The sequence below is a fragment of the Actinia tenebrosa genome, unplaced genomic scaffold, assembly GCF_029948245.1.
Source record: "Actinia tenebrosa isolate PJP-AT-01 unplaced genomic scaffold, QUT_ActTen_1.0 PGA_scaffold11__36_contigs__length_13525064, whole genome shotgun sequence".
NCBI classification, from domain to species: Eukaryota; Metazoa; Cnidaria; class Anthozoa; order Actiniaria; family Actiniidae; genus Actinia; species Actinia tenebrosa.
The window spans coordinates 8,302,813-8,319,119 of NW_028292571.1; the positions used below are offsets into that span (position 1 = coordinate 8,302,813).

General features: G+C 39.1%; 2 protein-coding genes across 2 annotated transcripts in view; one reads left to right on the top strand and one right to left on the bottom strand.

Moving 5' to 3' along the window:
- LOC116287522 (uncharacterized) overlaps positions 1–4,219 on the bottom strand; it is a 43,250-nt gene extending 39,031 nt beyond the window's left edge. Inside the window, exon 1 of the mRNA XM_089027141.1 lies at positions 4,124–4,219. Within this exon, the coding sequence (XP_088883267.1) occupies positions 4,124–4,196 (73 nt within the window). The 5' untranslated portion in view covers positions 4,197–4,219. The remainder of the gene's footprint in view (positions 1–4,123) is intronic.
- Positions 4,220–8,731: 4,512 nt separating this feature from the next.
- LOC148912469 (uncharacterized) lies at positions 8,732–15,100 on the top strand. Its single transcript, XM_089027176.1, has one exon. It carries the CDS (start codon positions 8,732–8,734, stop codon positions 15,098–15,100), a length of 6,369 nt encoding a protein of 2,122 aa, XP_088883302.1.
- Positions 15,101–16,307: the final 1,207 nt, after the last annotated feature.

Below are 16,307 nucleotides of genomic sequence, written 5' to 3' on the forward strand. Positions count from 1 at the left end.
AATTCTAGTGTGTGCGGGCTTTGCCTCACTTCTGATGTCGGTAAAGATCGATCTCATGTCAATTATCCATCTTTATCAGGACTCTATAATGAATATTGACTTAAATAAAAATAAAAATAAAATTATCGCTGGAAAAGCTCATAAAACTGCCAACAAAAGATCGACATATAAGGTTTGACCAAAATATCATCAGGGAAAATTCTCTGAGTCATATACAATCAATGTCATTAACGTTGTCCACCAAAAAAAGACATTTACACATTTACACATTCATTTACACATTTACACATTTAGACTAAAAGAAATATCACGTGTTTCTTCGAAGGTTCTGGCATAAAACAAATGCTGATCATGAAATACCATTCTCCATCTTAAATCCTCACTAAATGGTCGGGGCATTCTGGATTTTCCATTCACGAGTTGAATTTTACATTTAAAGTTCAGGCTGACGCACACAAGGCAAAGAATACATAATGAAACACGTGATACATCTTTTAGTCTTTTAGTAAATGTGTAAATGTGTAAATGTCTTTTTTCGGTGGACAACGTTAATATTGACTGTATATGTTCCATTTAACTCTTGAATGAATTCCGAATTCATAAAGCTTTGTGTGGGTGCCGGTGTGTATTTTTTTTAAACTTTAAATGGATAGTTTAACTTGCAGCTTTGAATGGCACTAAAAAGTTTTTATTTATGAATGAGTTGATGTTTAACTATGTTACAGTTTTGCTACGTTTCGAGTTGGCTTTTAATTTTTTCTTCCATACAGCTGTCCTTGTTTCGCACCCTCGATGGTGATGTGGTGATATGTTGTTCGAAATAACGATAATGTTTATGTTGCAGGCATGGGGGATGATGAAGGTAATGATATGGTAATGGTGATGGTGCGGGTGATGGTGATGGTGGTGATGATGGTGATGATGGTGATGATGGTGATGATGGTGATGATGATGAGAATGATGATGGCGATGATGATGCAGATGGTGATGATGAGGAGAATGACGATGATGATGATGATGATAATAATAATAATAATAATAATAATAATAATAATAATAATAATGGTGCAGGTGATAGTGGTGGTAACCGTGATGATACAGTGGTGATGCGGTCGGTGGGAATGATGATATTTAAAGCTAACATAATAATGATGATAATAACAATAACGTTGAGTAAGAACGTGACTAAAGACAGTCAAGTGCGCATTAGTTGTTAAAAGAGTATGAGTGGTGCTCCAAGGTGCCACTTAAAACCACTCGAATTAATCAGAAGGAACAACAATAAAATTGAAGATTGAGCTATATTCTTTGACATAACTAAGTCGTCTTTACCACTGCAGAGATACTTGATTTTATAACATAAAATAATCATGGTTTTTATTCCCACCGCCACTGCAGGGAGATCCTGATAAAGTTTTTGACAATGAAATGACTCATCGTTAAATATATATATATATATATATATATATATATAACATTTATTTTTTCTCTTTTGCTGCTAACACTTGCTAGTTGTTATTTTTCTTTGATAGTACATGCAGTATAAACGCTTTTAAAGTTGAATTATGCAAGGAAATAAAGCGGTTTCGGTTTCAAGGGGAAAAATCGTTTAGACCTCCTCACATCCCATGAGGTTTTTGTGTAGAGTTGTGCATGGTTGACTATATCAAAATTAAAAGCTGCGGCTCATGATCAAAGAGTCTGTTGATCGATTTCATATCGAGACCACTTGCACTATTTTTAATGTATCATTCTGGAAACCGACCATTACCATAATAAAATATGCATCGTTTTTACTTTAAAGATAAAAATAATGCATAGGAGGGGGGAGGAGGGGGGGGGGGGGGGGGGGGACTCCACATGCTGAATACTAATGCCAAGACGTAAGCACTTTTTCACAATATATTTTCTTTAACATTAAACGTCTTGATATTTTGACGTGAAAATTGATTAAGTCAGAGAAAAAAGGATGTAGTTGACAATTATCGCCCAATTTTCTTGCTATCGTGTACTAGCAAAGTGCTGGAGAGATGTGTTCTCGATATTATCTATCCCATTTTGCAACATAACTTATATCATCTTCAACATGGTTTTGTTAAGAGGTTGATGTCCTGCACCGTATCGGGAAGATCCTTGACTCATCTGGTCAAGTCGAGTCTAGATTTTTCGAAGGCTTTTGATACGGTCTAGGGGGAGGCGAACAATCGGCTCAAGCCAACGCGACTGGACCGAAAGGAATATGGGTAAAAATCACTGAAGCGGTTAAATATTCGTTCTGAATTAATTGTTCCCGCTAGAAGTAAGATAATAATGGCGAGAAACAATCCACCAAATGCATGTCTTCGGGTTTAGGAAACGAAAAACAAAGTAGTTATGATTCAGTTCATAATTCCGAAAATATGAAGGCATTAAAAAAACGTCTCCTTCAACACTTCCCGCTCGCCTACGAAGGTTCGTGCTGTAAACCAGGCATAACTAGTCAGATAAAATTATGGAATCAACTCGGCTTTAATGATTGCTACCCAGAGTTCCTTTCGGTCCAGTCGCGTAGACTTGAGTTTGGTCGACGACAACATTTTTTGAATTGACTGTATAAGGACCGAGGCCGTTAGGCCAAGGTCCGTTTTCAAGACCGAGGGCACAGTTTTTCCCTATCCGGACCGACTATAGGACGGTAAATAACTTATTTATTTTTTCCAGTATTTTTTAACTTGTTTTTGTAATTCTTTTGTGTTGTCGTTTAGCGGCAAAGGATACCGGACCGCGAGCGCGGGAAGATACTGACAAAATACCCCCCGCTCAAACAGCCAATCAGAACGCACGAATTTTTAGGATACCGGACCGTAAAAAAATAAAATCGTGTATTTCACATACAACCGTGTCAAGACGCGTCTTATATAGAGAGAAATAGAACGAAAAGAAAATAAAGAATCTCTGCTTGAAAAAAAGCATCAATCCAGAACGTGTTCTATTGTTTTGGAATATATATTGCCGTCCAAGAACATTCCAAAGGATTGGCAGTGCGACACTGTCATCTACCTACTGCGACCTCCTCGGGAGACGTATAAAACTGTTATTTTCTCTATAGCACGGCCGCAATAAATCCGCATATAAATTGCTTCACCCGCAAAAATAAGACAAAAATACCCAAGTTGAAATACAAAAGCATATTCAAGCTACAATTCATTTTTTTTTTTTTTTTTTTTTTTTTTTTTTTTTTTTGCCGGCGAAAACTTTATCTTTGAGCTTACTAAAAGTGAAAGATCTTCTCTTATGATGTGACCATTTGTCGGGTATGATGGAAACGTTGGTCTTCAATCCAGAACGTGGAGGAGTTCAATACTCTGTATAACATAACTGATGGCAATGGAGTTTCTAAATTTCATTTATTTGGAAAATACTCGTTTAATTTTGAAAACTTTCAAAACATAATTCGTACCTATAAATTCCGAATCGTACTCGAGATTGAGCGATTTCCTATACTTTATTATAACTACTGGACTGTACATGTAGTTTTGTCGATCGACGTTTATATATCAATCTTACTGTTCAGCATAGGTTTATACACATAAACATTCAAAAAATCTTTTTTGAGATTTGGATAAGCTCCTATATATGAACAGCAAGAGATGAGAAGGTTTTATTTTTTGCTACATGACAATCTGATATAACAATAGTGTATTATTATTTATCATATTTTAAATTGCGTACTTTTATTATAAAATAATATCCAAAAAAATAACAATAATAGAGTGCACGCACTAAACCCGTGAAACAAATACTAACTTTTAGTACTAAATAGTGATAAATAAACAATAGAAAACAAAGGATTCTGTATGAAATAATACTAATTAGTACTATTTAATGTTCACGGTTTTAGTGCGTGCACTCTAATATAGTATCCCTACTAATAATATTAGTATATTTCATGATTTAAAACTGGTGAAATGATCATTCATTGCAGCCAAATGCAAACGTTTAATATTTTCAAACAAGTGTTTGAAGTTTTCAAATATAATGGGCATATATTCTGAGATGATGAATAGCATCTAAAATTGTTAATTTTCCAGTACTTACTTCCGGGCTCGCTCATACTTTTTATACCTACATAATCTAGACTTACCTGAGTCACGAAAGGTTGTGATCAGCATCGACAAAACCAACAACGTCACTATAAACTTTTCAGAACTATTCATCTTATTGAAGAGAAAATAACAGAGTTTTGAACCTACGCAGAAGAAGCATAAATCATGAACGTCATTGATGTAAAATAGTACTCGCACGAGTTTTATATTATTTTATTAGCTAGAAAAATGATATTTGGTTTGATTAGCAAAACATATTTATTTCTAGTCGAATATTTTTATGAAAAATTTTTTTGTTTTTGTTTTGGTTAGCTAAACGTATCTATTTCTATTCGAATATTTTTATGAAAATAGGGGTTGTCATGCCAAAACCTTCAATGAGTGGGTGGACGAGGAATTTACTGCGTCATAATTTACATAAAAGAGTACTCACACGAGTTTTATATTAGTTTATTTATAGATCCTTTCACGGTTTCCGACGCCATATTGTTTGGGGGGCAAATTTACTAAGAAAGGGAAAGAGATACGTTTTTCGCAATGTTTCCATTCTGAGGTTACCCTGCGAGCAGTCAGTCTCCTTTACCTTCCCCCGAGAGAGAGAAAGGAAAGAGTCTTCTTTCCTTTCTCTCACTAGGGGGAAGGTAAATTTTCGAGACCAAATTTTTTCTGTAGATGGAGAATCTCTGTTCAATGTTATGTGTGGTGTTTTTGAGCCGATGGAGCCACCACAACACTGGTTCTCAGAGAGACGGAGACTTGCTTTGGGGTTTGCGACCAAGACTTGTTTATGCTGGTTCAATTTGACCGTAAAAAAATCTTGCCTCGACGAAAAACGTCTCTCTTCTATCAGCATTACAAAATATTCTATTCTAGTCTAACCGATTCCAAGGACTTTCTTCTGTCTTACAATGGCTAAATCCCAAATAGGCTTCTATGCTATTCAAAGTATTCAATGTGCCCAGCACATTTGACACGTTTTCCTGTGTCAAAACTTGTTATTATTATTATTATTATTATTATTATTATTATTATGCAGTTTATTAAACATCTGGATGCAAGACAAAGACACTCATAGGGCGCGTAAACGTAACCTATGAGTGTTCAAGCTATTTACAATTAGATATGCTCAACAATAAAATATTTACAAATCTTACAATTATTTACAATATAAGTCAGACTATTTGGTAAATGCAGAACATATTATTATTATTGTTACTATTATTATTATTATTATTATTATTATTATCATTATTATTATTAATAATGATAATGACTCAATTCTTAACTTCATTGCCAACTCGCTAAAACCTGTAATTAATCATCGCTCTTCACTATATGCTGATGTAAATGTTTTTCTGAGTCCTTCAATTATAACTGGTGACACTTTTCGTCCAGAGGTCCTTCCCCTAAAACAGTGCAAGTGCCTTTATATTCTGGAACTAACAGTTGGGTTTGAGCCTAACCTCAATAACAATGCAGTCCGTAAAAGAGAAAAATACAAGAATTTGATTAAAGATTTGAGCAGTAAATTTAATTGCGTTAAATTTGTAAACCTCTCGATGAGCTCTCTTGGCGTCCTGTCCGACGAATGTTCTACGTTTTTAGACATGATGAATGACATTGGAGTTGACAAAAAACAACAACGCTATATAATTTAAAAAATAATGAATCTTGGCATTAGAACCACGTATTATATATCTTGTTATAAGATAAGATTTGGGAAAGCCCAGACTTAATGATCAATCAATCAATTTCAAGTAGGCAGTTGTCAATTGCCTATATGTAGAGAGATTTACAACTGTATTTCAAGAAAAAGAATAAAGTTTCCATTATTATTATTATTATTATTATTATTATTATTATTACTATTATTATATTATTATTATAATTGTCTTGGAAAATTAATACACTTATAGTAGATAAAACTGATGAATAACTAGTGAACGGAGAATGACCAAAAATTAATCCATGGAGTTCAAGCGAGCAAACGTCCCTGAGGTTCAGTTATTATCGAGTACGATGACAAGGACACTTACGAACTAATGACCAAGTACATGTCAGATCAACATCAAATGTGTCCTCAAGCAAAGAAAAGTACCTATGCCTTAGAAACAATTGAAATTGAGAGCGACTAGAAAAAAACACTAGTTGGTGCCTCTTTACTGACGGTGTTTCAAAGGCAAACTATCCTATTAAAGTAAGATGCTTTAAAAGTAGTGGTTTTACAAAAACGGATGTTTCAAGAACCATACAAAGATTTTGAGTAAGACGAGTACATCTATGTTTGGAGAATTTGACAAAATCGTGAACATTAACATTTGTCTGTCCATATAATGATTTATGAAAGAACATTAGATCCTTAATCTCTCTATCATAGCAGAGAAGGAGCAAGTTCAAGTCCTTTAGTCTTTCTTTGTAAGTAGTTTCCCCAATCTTGGTCCTGAGGATGCATCTGGTGGCACTTCGCTGTACTCTTTTGATCTGTTCTCTTAATTCAGCTAATTAATTTTATATTGCTACTATATTATTATCATTATTATTAATATTATATTTTTTTAATTGTTTGCACATAATTACGTAATTCAGCCCGTGGGCTGCGATAAAATTTTCAATAAAAATCTAATCTAAATCTAAATAAATAAAGTAATACAAAAAAGTCTTTATTCCTGAACAAGAGTTAGTGTTAAAGTTAGGGTTAGGGTTAAAAAGGGGAATGCTGTAAAACATTTCCCAATGACTCGATCTAATGTTTTGTGTAAAATAGTGCTATCGGTGTGCAACATCCCAATTGCGATCATTTGCTTTCATTTTCAGCACGGTTATAGTATTACCCCTTTTTAACCCTAACCCTCAATGACATGAGTGTATGTTGGGAATTGACGTAGTCATAAAAAAATAAAGAAGTTAATCGTCCAAGAGAACAAGACATCCGGGCCTGCTTCACGACGCCCGAGAGGACGAAGGTAGGCCCACAAATGACAACTGTTCTCAAGGAGGAGTATGTTCTGTTGGGTAGAAAAACAAATCTTAACCTCAGAAGATCGTAAACAACAAATCGTTGTTCGCCTAAGATCGTCTCGAGTTAATTATCTTTGCTTTCTAGCACGGATTTTGACTTAGAAGGCGTTCAGTCATAATCCAACAGATGGTATTTTTCAGTCAAGTCCAAATGCCAATGGTCTGAATCTGCGGTTCCACACGTACTGAGCAGAATTACTTTTACAGCAACACTTCATCAGTGGGGTAAAACTAACCTGCCTCACAACGGTCTAAACTAAGCTCACGTTTCCTATTAGTTGGTGATCAATCCAACACTTGGCGAATTCTGCTTTGCAATGATAGGAAGAGCCGACTTTCTAGGATCAAAAGGCAACGTCGCTATGAACGTTTCGCTGCCACAAGCCAGTTATCCCTGTGACAACTTTTCTGATACCTCTAACTTAAAACTCCTAAATGCTAAAGGATCCATAGGCCACGCTTTCACAGTTTTTATTCATGCCGAAAATCAAAATCAAGTGAGCATTTACCCTTTTGTTCTACATGATATTTCTGTTCTCATTGAGCTCACCTTAGGACACCTCATCAAACTCCCAACCTGACAGTGTCTTCGCCTCGGATTGGTCTGCAAAAGAGAGACCTTAAATCCAAAACGTGAACCTTGCCGTTCGCTTCCACTTTATCCAATAAGTAAAATGGATCCTCGTTAAAGGATTTAAGTTGTTCTCGTTCCAATTAAAAGACTTAGAAAAGCCAAGTCACGTCTTGCTATTTCTTGTCAGGCTCCATCTCTATACAATACAATACCTTACCTTCAACAGTTAAGATCACACGCATTCTCGGTCCGTGTGAACCCAAAATCCATACTTGCCCTCCAATGGATCCTACCTAAAAGATTTTCAGTTCTGCTCAATCCGATTAGAAGGCTTAGAAAAAGCCATTTCTTTTTATAAAATAAATTAAATAGTACGCACGCTGTGATTGGTTGATAGCCATGTTTGCATGAGAATATGTAAACACAGTTGTGACGTCACAACGTTCGTGTTTTCCCGGTACAAGTTCAAAAATTTAAAATTTACAGTTTCTTTCAAGGAAAAAAACGCCCCCAAAAATGCATTTTGAAGACGAAATTCCAAATTGTGACTTGTGTCAGGGCCACAGGCATAACCCTATGGTCTCATGCAGGTCTTTCTGATCGTAATATCATGACAATCTCTCGTTGGTCACCGCAAAGAGAATTCCCTCAGGAGCTACAACACACGTCCTTCGTCAGGACAGCTGCGGTTGTTCAGCGACGTGCTTTCTCATGATTTAAATGCACCGCCTGTTAATGGGTTACCTGTGGAGTGAAATTATGGGATAGAAGCACATGGTCGAGAGCGGAGAGAAGGGAGGTTGGCGGGCAAATGGTGGAACCCTTTATGATCCTTTATGACCCTTTATGATCCCTTTGATTCCCATTTGTGATCCCTTTTTTATTGTTGATCAATGTAAATCGATGTAAACAAGAAAAGGTTAAAGTAAAGTTTAAGATTGTTGATCAGAAAGGTGTTATTCGTCGATCAAACCGCTCGCCGAACGCAAACAACGTCACAGTTCGACCAGAGAGTTCAGCCTCCAAGCGAAGGATCAACCGATGGACAGCAGAAATGGATAATATAGAGAACGAATTTCAAGAATTTGGTCTTCTTGGTCTAATGAATAGTTTAGCAGTTAATATTCCAACGCTTCCAACCGAATTTATGTCGAATTCGCCAGTCGTCATTTCGCCGCTACATCACCCGGAGAACAACAACGAAATGGATTTCAACGGTGGTTCAATGGGTAAAAAGGAAGGCGATTTGACTGCAGAAAATTGCACTGGTGCCAGAGAAAGGATTCCGACAGCTAAAGGTAAAGAATTTGAGACACAAAAACGCAAGGAGAATCGTAAGTACGCGTTGTCGAATATTACCAGACAGATGAACAAAATCAAGCCATTGTTATCTAACCTTGAAAACGAAAGAATCGTACAAATAGAGATGGGATATTTTGACCAGCTAGTTATTAAGTTTCAAGAAGTCCACGAACGTTATATTGAGATATTAGAAGACGAACATGACATTGATTTGGCCCAAGAATGGCATGGTATTCATGATAAGGAAATATTTCATTTCAAGCAAAGCGTTGTAGATTTCCAAAACAGTGTGAAAGAGAAATATGCAAATTTTGTCGAAACACAGTCTCAAATTTCTCAAGGTTCTCGCCGTTCTCGCGCTTCCTCAGCGACCAGAGCAAAGTTGATTGAAGCTAAAGCTAAAGCAGCAGCGTTAGAAATTAAGGCAGCTTTCCTAAAGGAAAAACAAGCTTTGCAAATAGCGACTGAGGAGCTCCAGCTAAAGCAAGAGCTAGCAGAAGCTAAGACAGAAGAAAGAATCTATGAAGAGTACGAGAATGAACATGTGAGAAGTGAGGGTAGGAATGAGTGCTACAAGAATGACAATCCAGCGGAAATCTCCTCAGCTGCCATAGCAACTAAAGAAATGCCACGCACTGTCACATCCTCCTCAAGTTCTTTGGCCGGGAATAACAATACAAGTCAAATAATATCTGGCGAATCGCAGAATAACCCTGCACCATTTGTAGCTAATGTCACATCGTCAATTGTTACCCCAATAGTAGCACATCAATTGAGTGAAGGCTCAGCTTTGCATCCACCAGCCTCAGGGTGTGTCCCCAGACCCCCTCACACAATGAAAGGGTGGACGAGCACCCCAGCAGTAGTACAAACAGCTGACAATTTTGATCACAAAGCTTATGAAAGCGCCCAAGAGAGCTTCATTGAAGTACAAAGAAAGCAGAATGAGTTATCAGAACTAATTGTGAAGCATCAAACCAGAAGTCAGTTACCCTCACACAAGCCACCCATATTCGCAGGGGATGTAATGGAATATCCAGCATTTATTAGAGCCTTTGAAACACTAATAGAATCAAAGGTAGAGAGCCCCATTGAATGCTTATACTTTTTGGAACAGTATACAGATGGTAAGGCTAAAGAGCTAATAAAGGGATGCATGCAAATCAAGTCAGAAGACTCGTACAAGGTAGCCAAGCAATTACTAAAGAAACACTTTGGAAATCCTTTCAAGATAGCAAGTGCATACATTGCAAAGCTTTGCAATTGGCCTGCAGTAAAACCAAATGACGGGGCTAGTTTACAGCAATTTTCTATTGCATTAGAACAAGCACGAAATGCAATGGTAGGCATTGCCTACATGAGTGATCTAAACACAACCCATGTCCTGCGTCAGTTGTGGGAGAAGTTACCAAGGTATCTTCGTGTAAAGTGGTGTGAAAAGTCCAACAGAATAGCCAATGCACAGTCAAGGATAGCCGAATTTGCAGACTTCGTGGAATTTGTAGCCGAACAAGCCGATCTAGCCACAGATCCTATCTACTCAGAGGATACCGTTAAAGTGCAGGAACCGCGAAGGGAAAGGCCAACCATTGGTGGAAGAAAGATTCAAAGAAGTAAAGGTTCAAGTTTCGCTACAAACGTATCTTTAGTTGACAACAGTGCTAAAGTAATGAACACTGGTAGTAGTTGTTTGTTTTGTTCCAGCTTACATGACATAGATGAATGTCCAGCATTCAAGGCAAAATGTCTAGTTGACAGAAGGAACTTTATCAAAGAAAAGAACTTGTGTTACGGTTGCTACAACAATGGACACACCTCGAAGTACTGTAAACGAAAGAGATCGTGCAAGGTCTGCAACAGGAAGCATCCCACTTCATTACATGATTACGATTGGAAACCATCACTTCAAGGATCTTCCAAGAACACGAGTGTCAAAGGCAGTGAAGGCGATAAAGATAGTAAGAGCAGCGAAGTGTCATCACAGAGCAACGAAACCAAGACTGAAGGCAAAGTCAATAACGCGTGTACCGCAATCTGTGAGGTAACGGAAGCAGGTGACATTCCAGTGAGTATGGGCATAGTACCAGTGTGGCTATATCACAGGAACAATCCTGATAAGAGAATTCAAGTTTATGCTCTTCTCGATAATGCTAGTGGCGGCACCTTTGTCAAGGCGGAGACGTTACAGAAGTTAGGCATGGTTGGAAGTGAAACCACCATACTGTTGGGCACCCTACATGGTAGTCAAGAGATTGAAACGAAAGCTGTAGACGGCCTCGTGGCAGTTCACTTCACGCAAAGAGATGCAGAGGCAAGCTTACCGAGAACTTACGTTCGAAAGGAGATTCCTGTAGATCGAGCAGAAATTCCAAGACCGGAAATTGGCTACGAATGGCCTCATCTGCTAAACATGACAGAACTTATACCTGCTTATATGGAAAACCTAGAAGTAGGTCTCCTTATCGGACTAAATTGCCCAAGCGCAGTACGGCCAAGAGAAGTAATACATGGAAATGAAGACGGTCCTTACGCTGTACGGTCTCTGCTAGGTTGGTACGTGAACGGTCCGGTGTGCAGCAGGGGTAAGGCCTCAGTCAATTGTAATAGAATACAAGTAAAGGAAGCTGATGATTCTATTGCGGAGAGAGGCTACATAACCATAGAAAGAGCATCCAAGGAATTGATAACCCCTCAAGCAGTATCACGAATGTTCGAAGTAGATTTCTCAGAAAGAGAAAGTGGAACAGGCATGTCACAGGAAGATCGCAGATTCATCAAGATGGCAGAAGAAGGAATTAGACTCTGTGAGGACAATCACTATGAAATGCCCCTCCCATTCACGAGTGAGAACGTTCAACTTCCAAATAATCGTGAGCAAGCGTTGCAACGTTTGAACAGTCTAAAGAAGAGACTACTGACAGATAAAAGGTATCATGATGATTATACACCGTTCATGTCAAACCTCATAGACAAGGGACATGCAGTCAAGGTTGCACCTGAAAGATTAAAGACTCCTGTTGGCAAGGTTTGGTATATACCCCATCACGGGATATATCACCCACAGAAACCACAGAAGATTCGTGTGGTATTTGATTGTTCCGCCAAATACCAAGGGGAATCCATAAACGACAATCTGTTGCAAGGTCCAAACTTGACGAATCAGATGATAGGTGTGCTGACGAGGTTCAGAATGGAGAAGATCGCGTTTATGGGTGATATAGAGAAAATGTTCTACCAAGTCAGAGTCAACGATCAAGATCGAGATTTCCTGCGTTGCATGTGGTGGCCTGACGGGAATCTCAACAATCGACCAGAAGAATACTATATGACAGTCCACCTTTTTGGCGGTGTCTCATCACCGGGTTGTTCCAACTTCGCATTGAGACGCACAGCAGAAGATAATGCGAGGGAATTCGGAAAAGAGGCAGTAGACACCCTAAGAAAGAACTTTTACGTCGACGATGCCTTGAAGTCAGTTGAAAACGAGGAAAAGGCAATCAAGTTGTTGCAAGATGTCAAGGCACTGTGCGCAAGAGGCGGATTTAATCTCACTAAGTTCGTAAGCAATAGTCGCAAAGTCTTAGAATCAGTGCCAAAAGAACACCGAGCGGACAACGTCAAGGATCTAGACCTCTGTCGAGAAAGGCTCCCGATAGAAAGAGCGTTAGGCCTACACTGGTGCATAGAGTCGGATACCTTCAAGTTTAGAATTGAACTAAAGAATCAACCTTGTACAAGAAGAGGTATCTTATCTACTCTGAGTTCAATTTACGACCCACTGGGGTTTATAGCCCCCGTTGTGCTAATCGGAAAGCAGATCCTTCAAGACATTTGTCAAGAATGTAGCTGGGATGAACCAGTACCCGAAGACATCCAAACGCGTTGGAACAAATGGAGAGGTCAGCTTGCATGTCTTGATCAGCTCGACATACCAAGATGCTTTAAGGCTCCAGATTTCGGTAAAGTCGTCTCGGCACAGCTCCACAGCCTGTCGGATGCGTCAACGAAAGGTTATGGACAGTGTTCATACATAAGATTAGTGGATGAACACAACAAGATACACTGTGCACTCGTGGCAGGCAAGGCACGAGTGTCACCAAAGAAAGCTGTAAGCATCCCAAGGCTAGAGCTGGCAGCAGCCACAACATCAGTAAAGGTAGCTGATGCACTAAAGAAAGAACTAGAATACGAAAGTCTCGAAGAGTTCTACTGGTCTGATAGTCAAGTAGTGTTGAGCTTCATAAGTAACGAAGCGCGACGTTTTCATGTATATGTAGCAAATCGGGTGCAGATTATCAGAGATCTCACGTCCCCAGGCAGCTGGAGATTTGTTGAGTCTGCCTCGAACCCAGCAGATGAAGGTTCGAGAGGACTGATGCCAAGAAAATTTGTCGAGCAGTCAAAATGGATTCGTGGACCGGAGTTCCTTTGGCAGTCACAAGAACAATGGCCTCAACAGCCATCATGTAAACTCCAGCTGGATGATGACAATCCAGAAGTCAAGAAAGTCATAGTGCATGCTAACCGTGTTCAAGAAAGGAGCAATGTGCTACAGCGTCTAGAAAGATTCTCAAAGTGGACAAGAGCAAGAGCAGTAGTGGCCTGGTGCCTAAAGTACAAACAACAGTTAAAGAACATCATAAAGGAAGACCGCCAACAGAGTTGTAGTCCTGTCACAGTGAGCGATTTGAAGCAAGCCGAAACAGAAATTATCAAGCTTACGCAAGCAAGTGCCTTTGAAAAGGACATATCATTGCTAAAGGACATAGAAACGCGAGCGAAAGGCGAAAGTCGAAAACTGGACAAAGATAAGAAGTCAGTCATGAGGTCTAGTACACTCTACAAGTTAAACCCCTACTTGGATTCCAACGGAATACTCAGAGTCGGTGGGCGACTCAGAAGAGCGGAAGTAGATGATGCTATAAGAAATCCTATCATACTCCCAAAGTCGGGACATGTTACAACGTTGATTATTCGCCATTATCACGAAGGAACACAGCATAGTGGAAGAGACATCACATTAAACGAACTACGTGCAAACGGATACTGGGTTGTCAGTGGCGGCCACGCGATCAGAAGTTTGCTTGCCAAATGTGTGAGATGTTGCTTCCTACGCGGAAATGTAGGTGAGCAGAAGATGGCAGACCTACCTGATGCACGTCTGCAAGCCGCACCACCATTTACTAATTCTGCCGTGGATTATTTTGGGCCGTGGTATATCAAGATCGGACGCAAAGAAGTAAAGAGATATGGAGCATTATTTACGTGCCTATCCAGTAGAGCAGTACACATTGAAGTAGCCCATTCGTTGGATGCAGATTCTTTTATACAAGCGTTGCGCCGATTTGTCGCAAGAAGAGGTCCTATCAGACAGTTGTACAGTGATCAAGGAACCAATCTTGTTGGAGCAGAGAACGAGTTGAAAAAAGCGATCGACGAAATGGATGACGACAAGATTAGATCTGAACTCCTAAAGAATGATATTGATTGGATCAAGAACCCTCCCACTGCCAGTCATTTCGGTGGAGCTTGGGAAAGACAAATTCGGTCAGTTCGGAACATCTTAGCAGCCCTGATGAAGGAACATGGATCAAGACTCGATGAAGAATCACTTACTACATTTATTTGTGAAGCTGAAGCAGTTATAAATAGTCGTCCCCTCACCGTAGACACGATCAACGATCCACTGTCTCCAATACCGCTGTCTCCAAGTATGCTGTTAACCGGAAAGTCAAAGATCGTCTTAACACCACCCGGCAAGTTCCAAACAGAGGATATGTATTGCAGAAAGAGGTGGCGACGAGTGCAACATCTGACGGATCAATTCTGGAGCAGATGGAAAACAGAATACCTGCAGAACATACAAGCAAGACCCAAGTGGCAACGGAAGAGACGTAACTTTGTTAGTGGAGACATAGTACTAGTAAAGGACAGCGACACATCCCGAAGTCAGTGGCCTTTAGCTAAAGTGATAACTACACATTCGGATGATCAAGGTTTCGTCAGATCAGTAACGGTTCGTACTTCCAAGGGTTCAACGCTGGATCGACCAATTGCTAAGTTGGTCCTCCTCCTAGAAGCTGAACAGGAAGAACCGGGAATCCCCGACGAGGAGCCATGAAGAACTGATAAAAAATTGACATTGTTGTTATTGTTGTAAAAAATATGTTTATTTTTGGGGAGCCATGTTAATGGGTTACCTGTGGAGTGAAATTATGGGATAGAAGCACATGGTCGAGAGCGGAGAGAAGGGAGGTTGGCGGGCAAATGGTCGAACCCTTTATGATCCTTTATGACCCTTTATGATCCTTTATGATCCCTTTGATTCCCATTTGTGATCCCTTTTTTATTGTTGATCAATGTAAATCGATGTAAACAAGAAAAGGTTAAAGTAAAGTTTAAGATTGTTGATCAGAAAGGTGTTATTCGTCGATCAAACCGCTCGCCGAACGCAAACAACGTCACACCGCCCGATAAAAAATACAAGTATTTCAAGGAAACAGTCAGCAGCTTCAAACTTTTTCCAGCGATAGCTCTTCAGCTCCACAAAATATCTTCTCGAGGCAAGACGAAACAATCAACTTCGCTGACATGCTTTCTCGCTGTCAAATTGAGCAAAACCACGTTTCTTTCAACCGAGAATTCCATTCACAGTGACACTTGTTATCCACTTTTGATCACTTTCGTAAAGATAATCAAGTCTGAAATCTTTTATTAAGATTTCTACTCAATCTTTGGACATTTCTTTGTATTTGTTTTAAAGTCTTAGAATGATAAATTTTTAAAATAGCTAGCGATTCTTTCTCGCTTCACATTTGCCTCCTTGGCGTTTATTACACAAAATTTGATTGGCTAACGATCGAATTCGAAGTTCGTGATGTATGGAGAATTTGTATTTTGATACGAGAATCAAATTCAAATAAAGATTTATTTTCTTGCAAGTGGTAATGTTTTCCCTTAGTATTTATTTTATAAAAGCAATAGAAAACTTTTTTCTCTGTGTTTACATAGCCTGATAGCAACACTCGGGGGGTTGGGAGAATTCTCGACAGTTATGCAAACCCTCGACTACGTCTCGGGTTTGTATAACTGTCTCGAATTCTCCCAACCTCCCCTCGTATTGCTATCAGGCTATGTAAACACGGAAAAAGTTTTCTATTGCTTAAATATTTCTTGTCATGCTCCCTCTCAATATAATACAATACCTTACCATCAACAGTTAAGTTCACACATAGACTTTGACCGTGTGAACTCAAAAACCAGACTTGCCCTCCAACGGATCCTCCTTAAAGGTTTTCAGCTGTGCTAATTCCATTTGCAAGACTTAG

Coding starts and splice junctions, on each gene's coding strand:
- LOC148912469 (XM_089027176.1), top strand. CDS start 8,732: ATGGATAATATAGAGAACGAATTTCAAGAATTTGGTCTTCTTGGTCTA.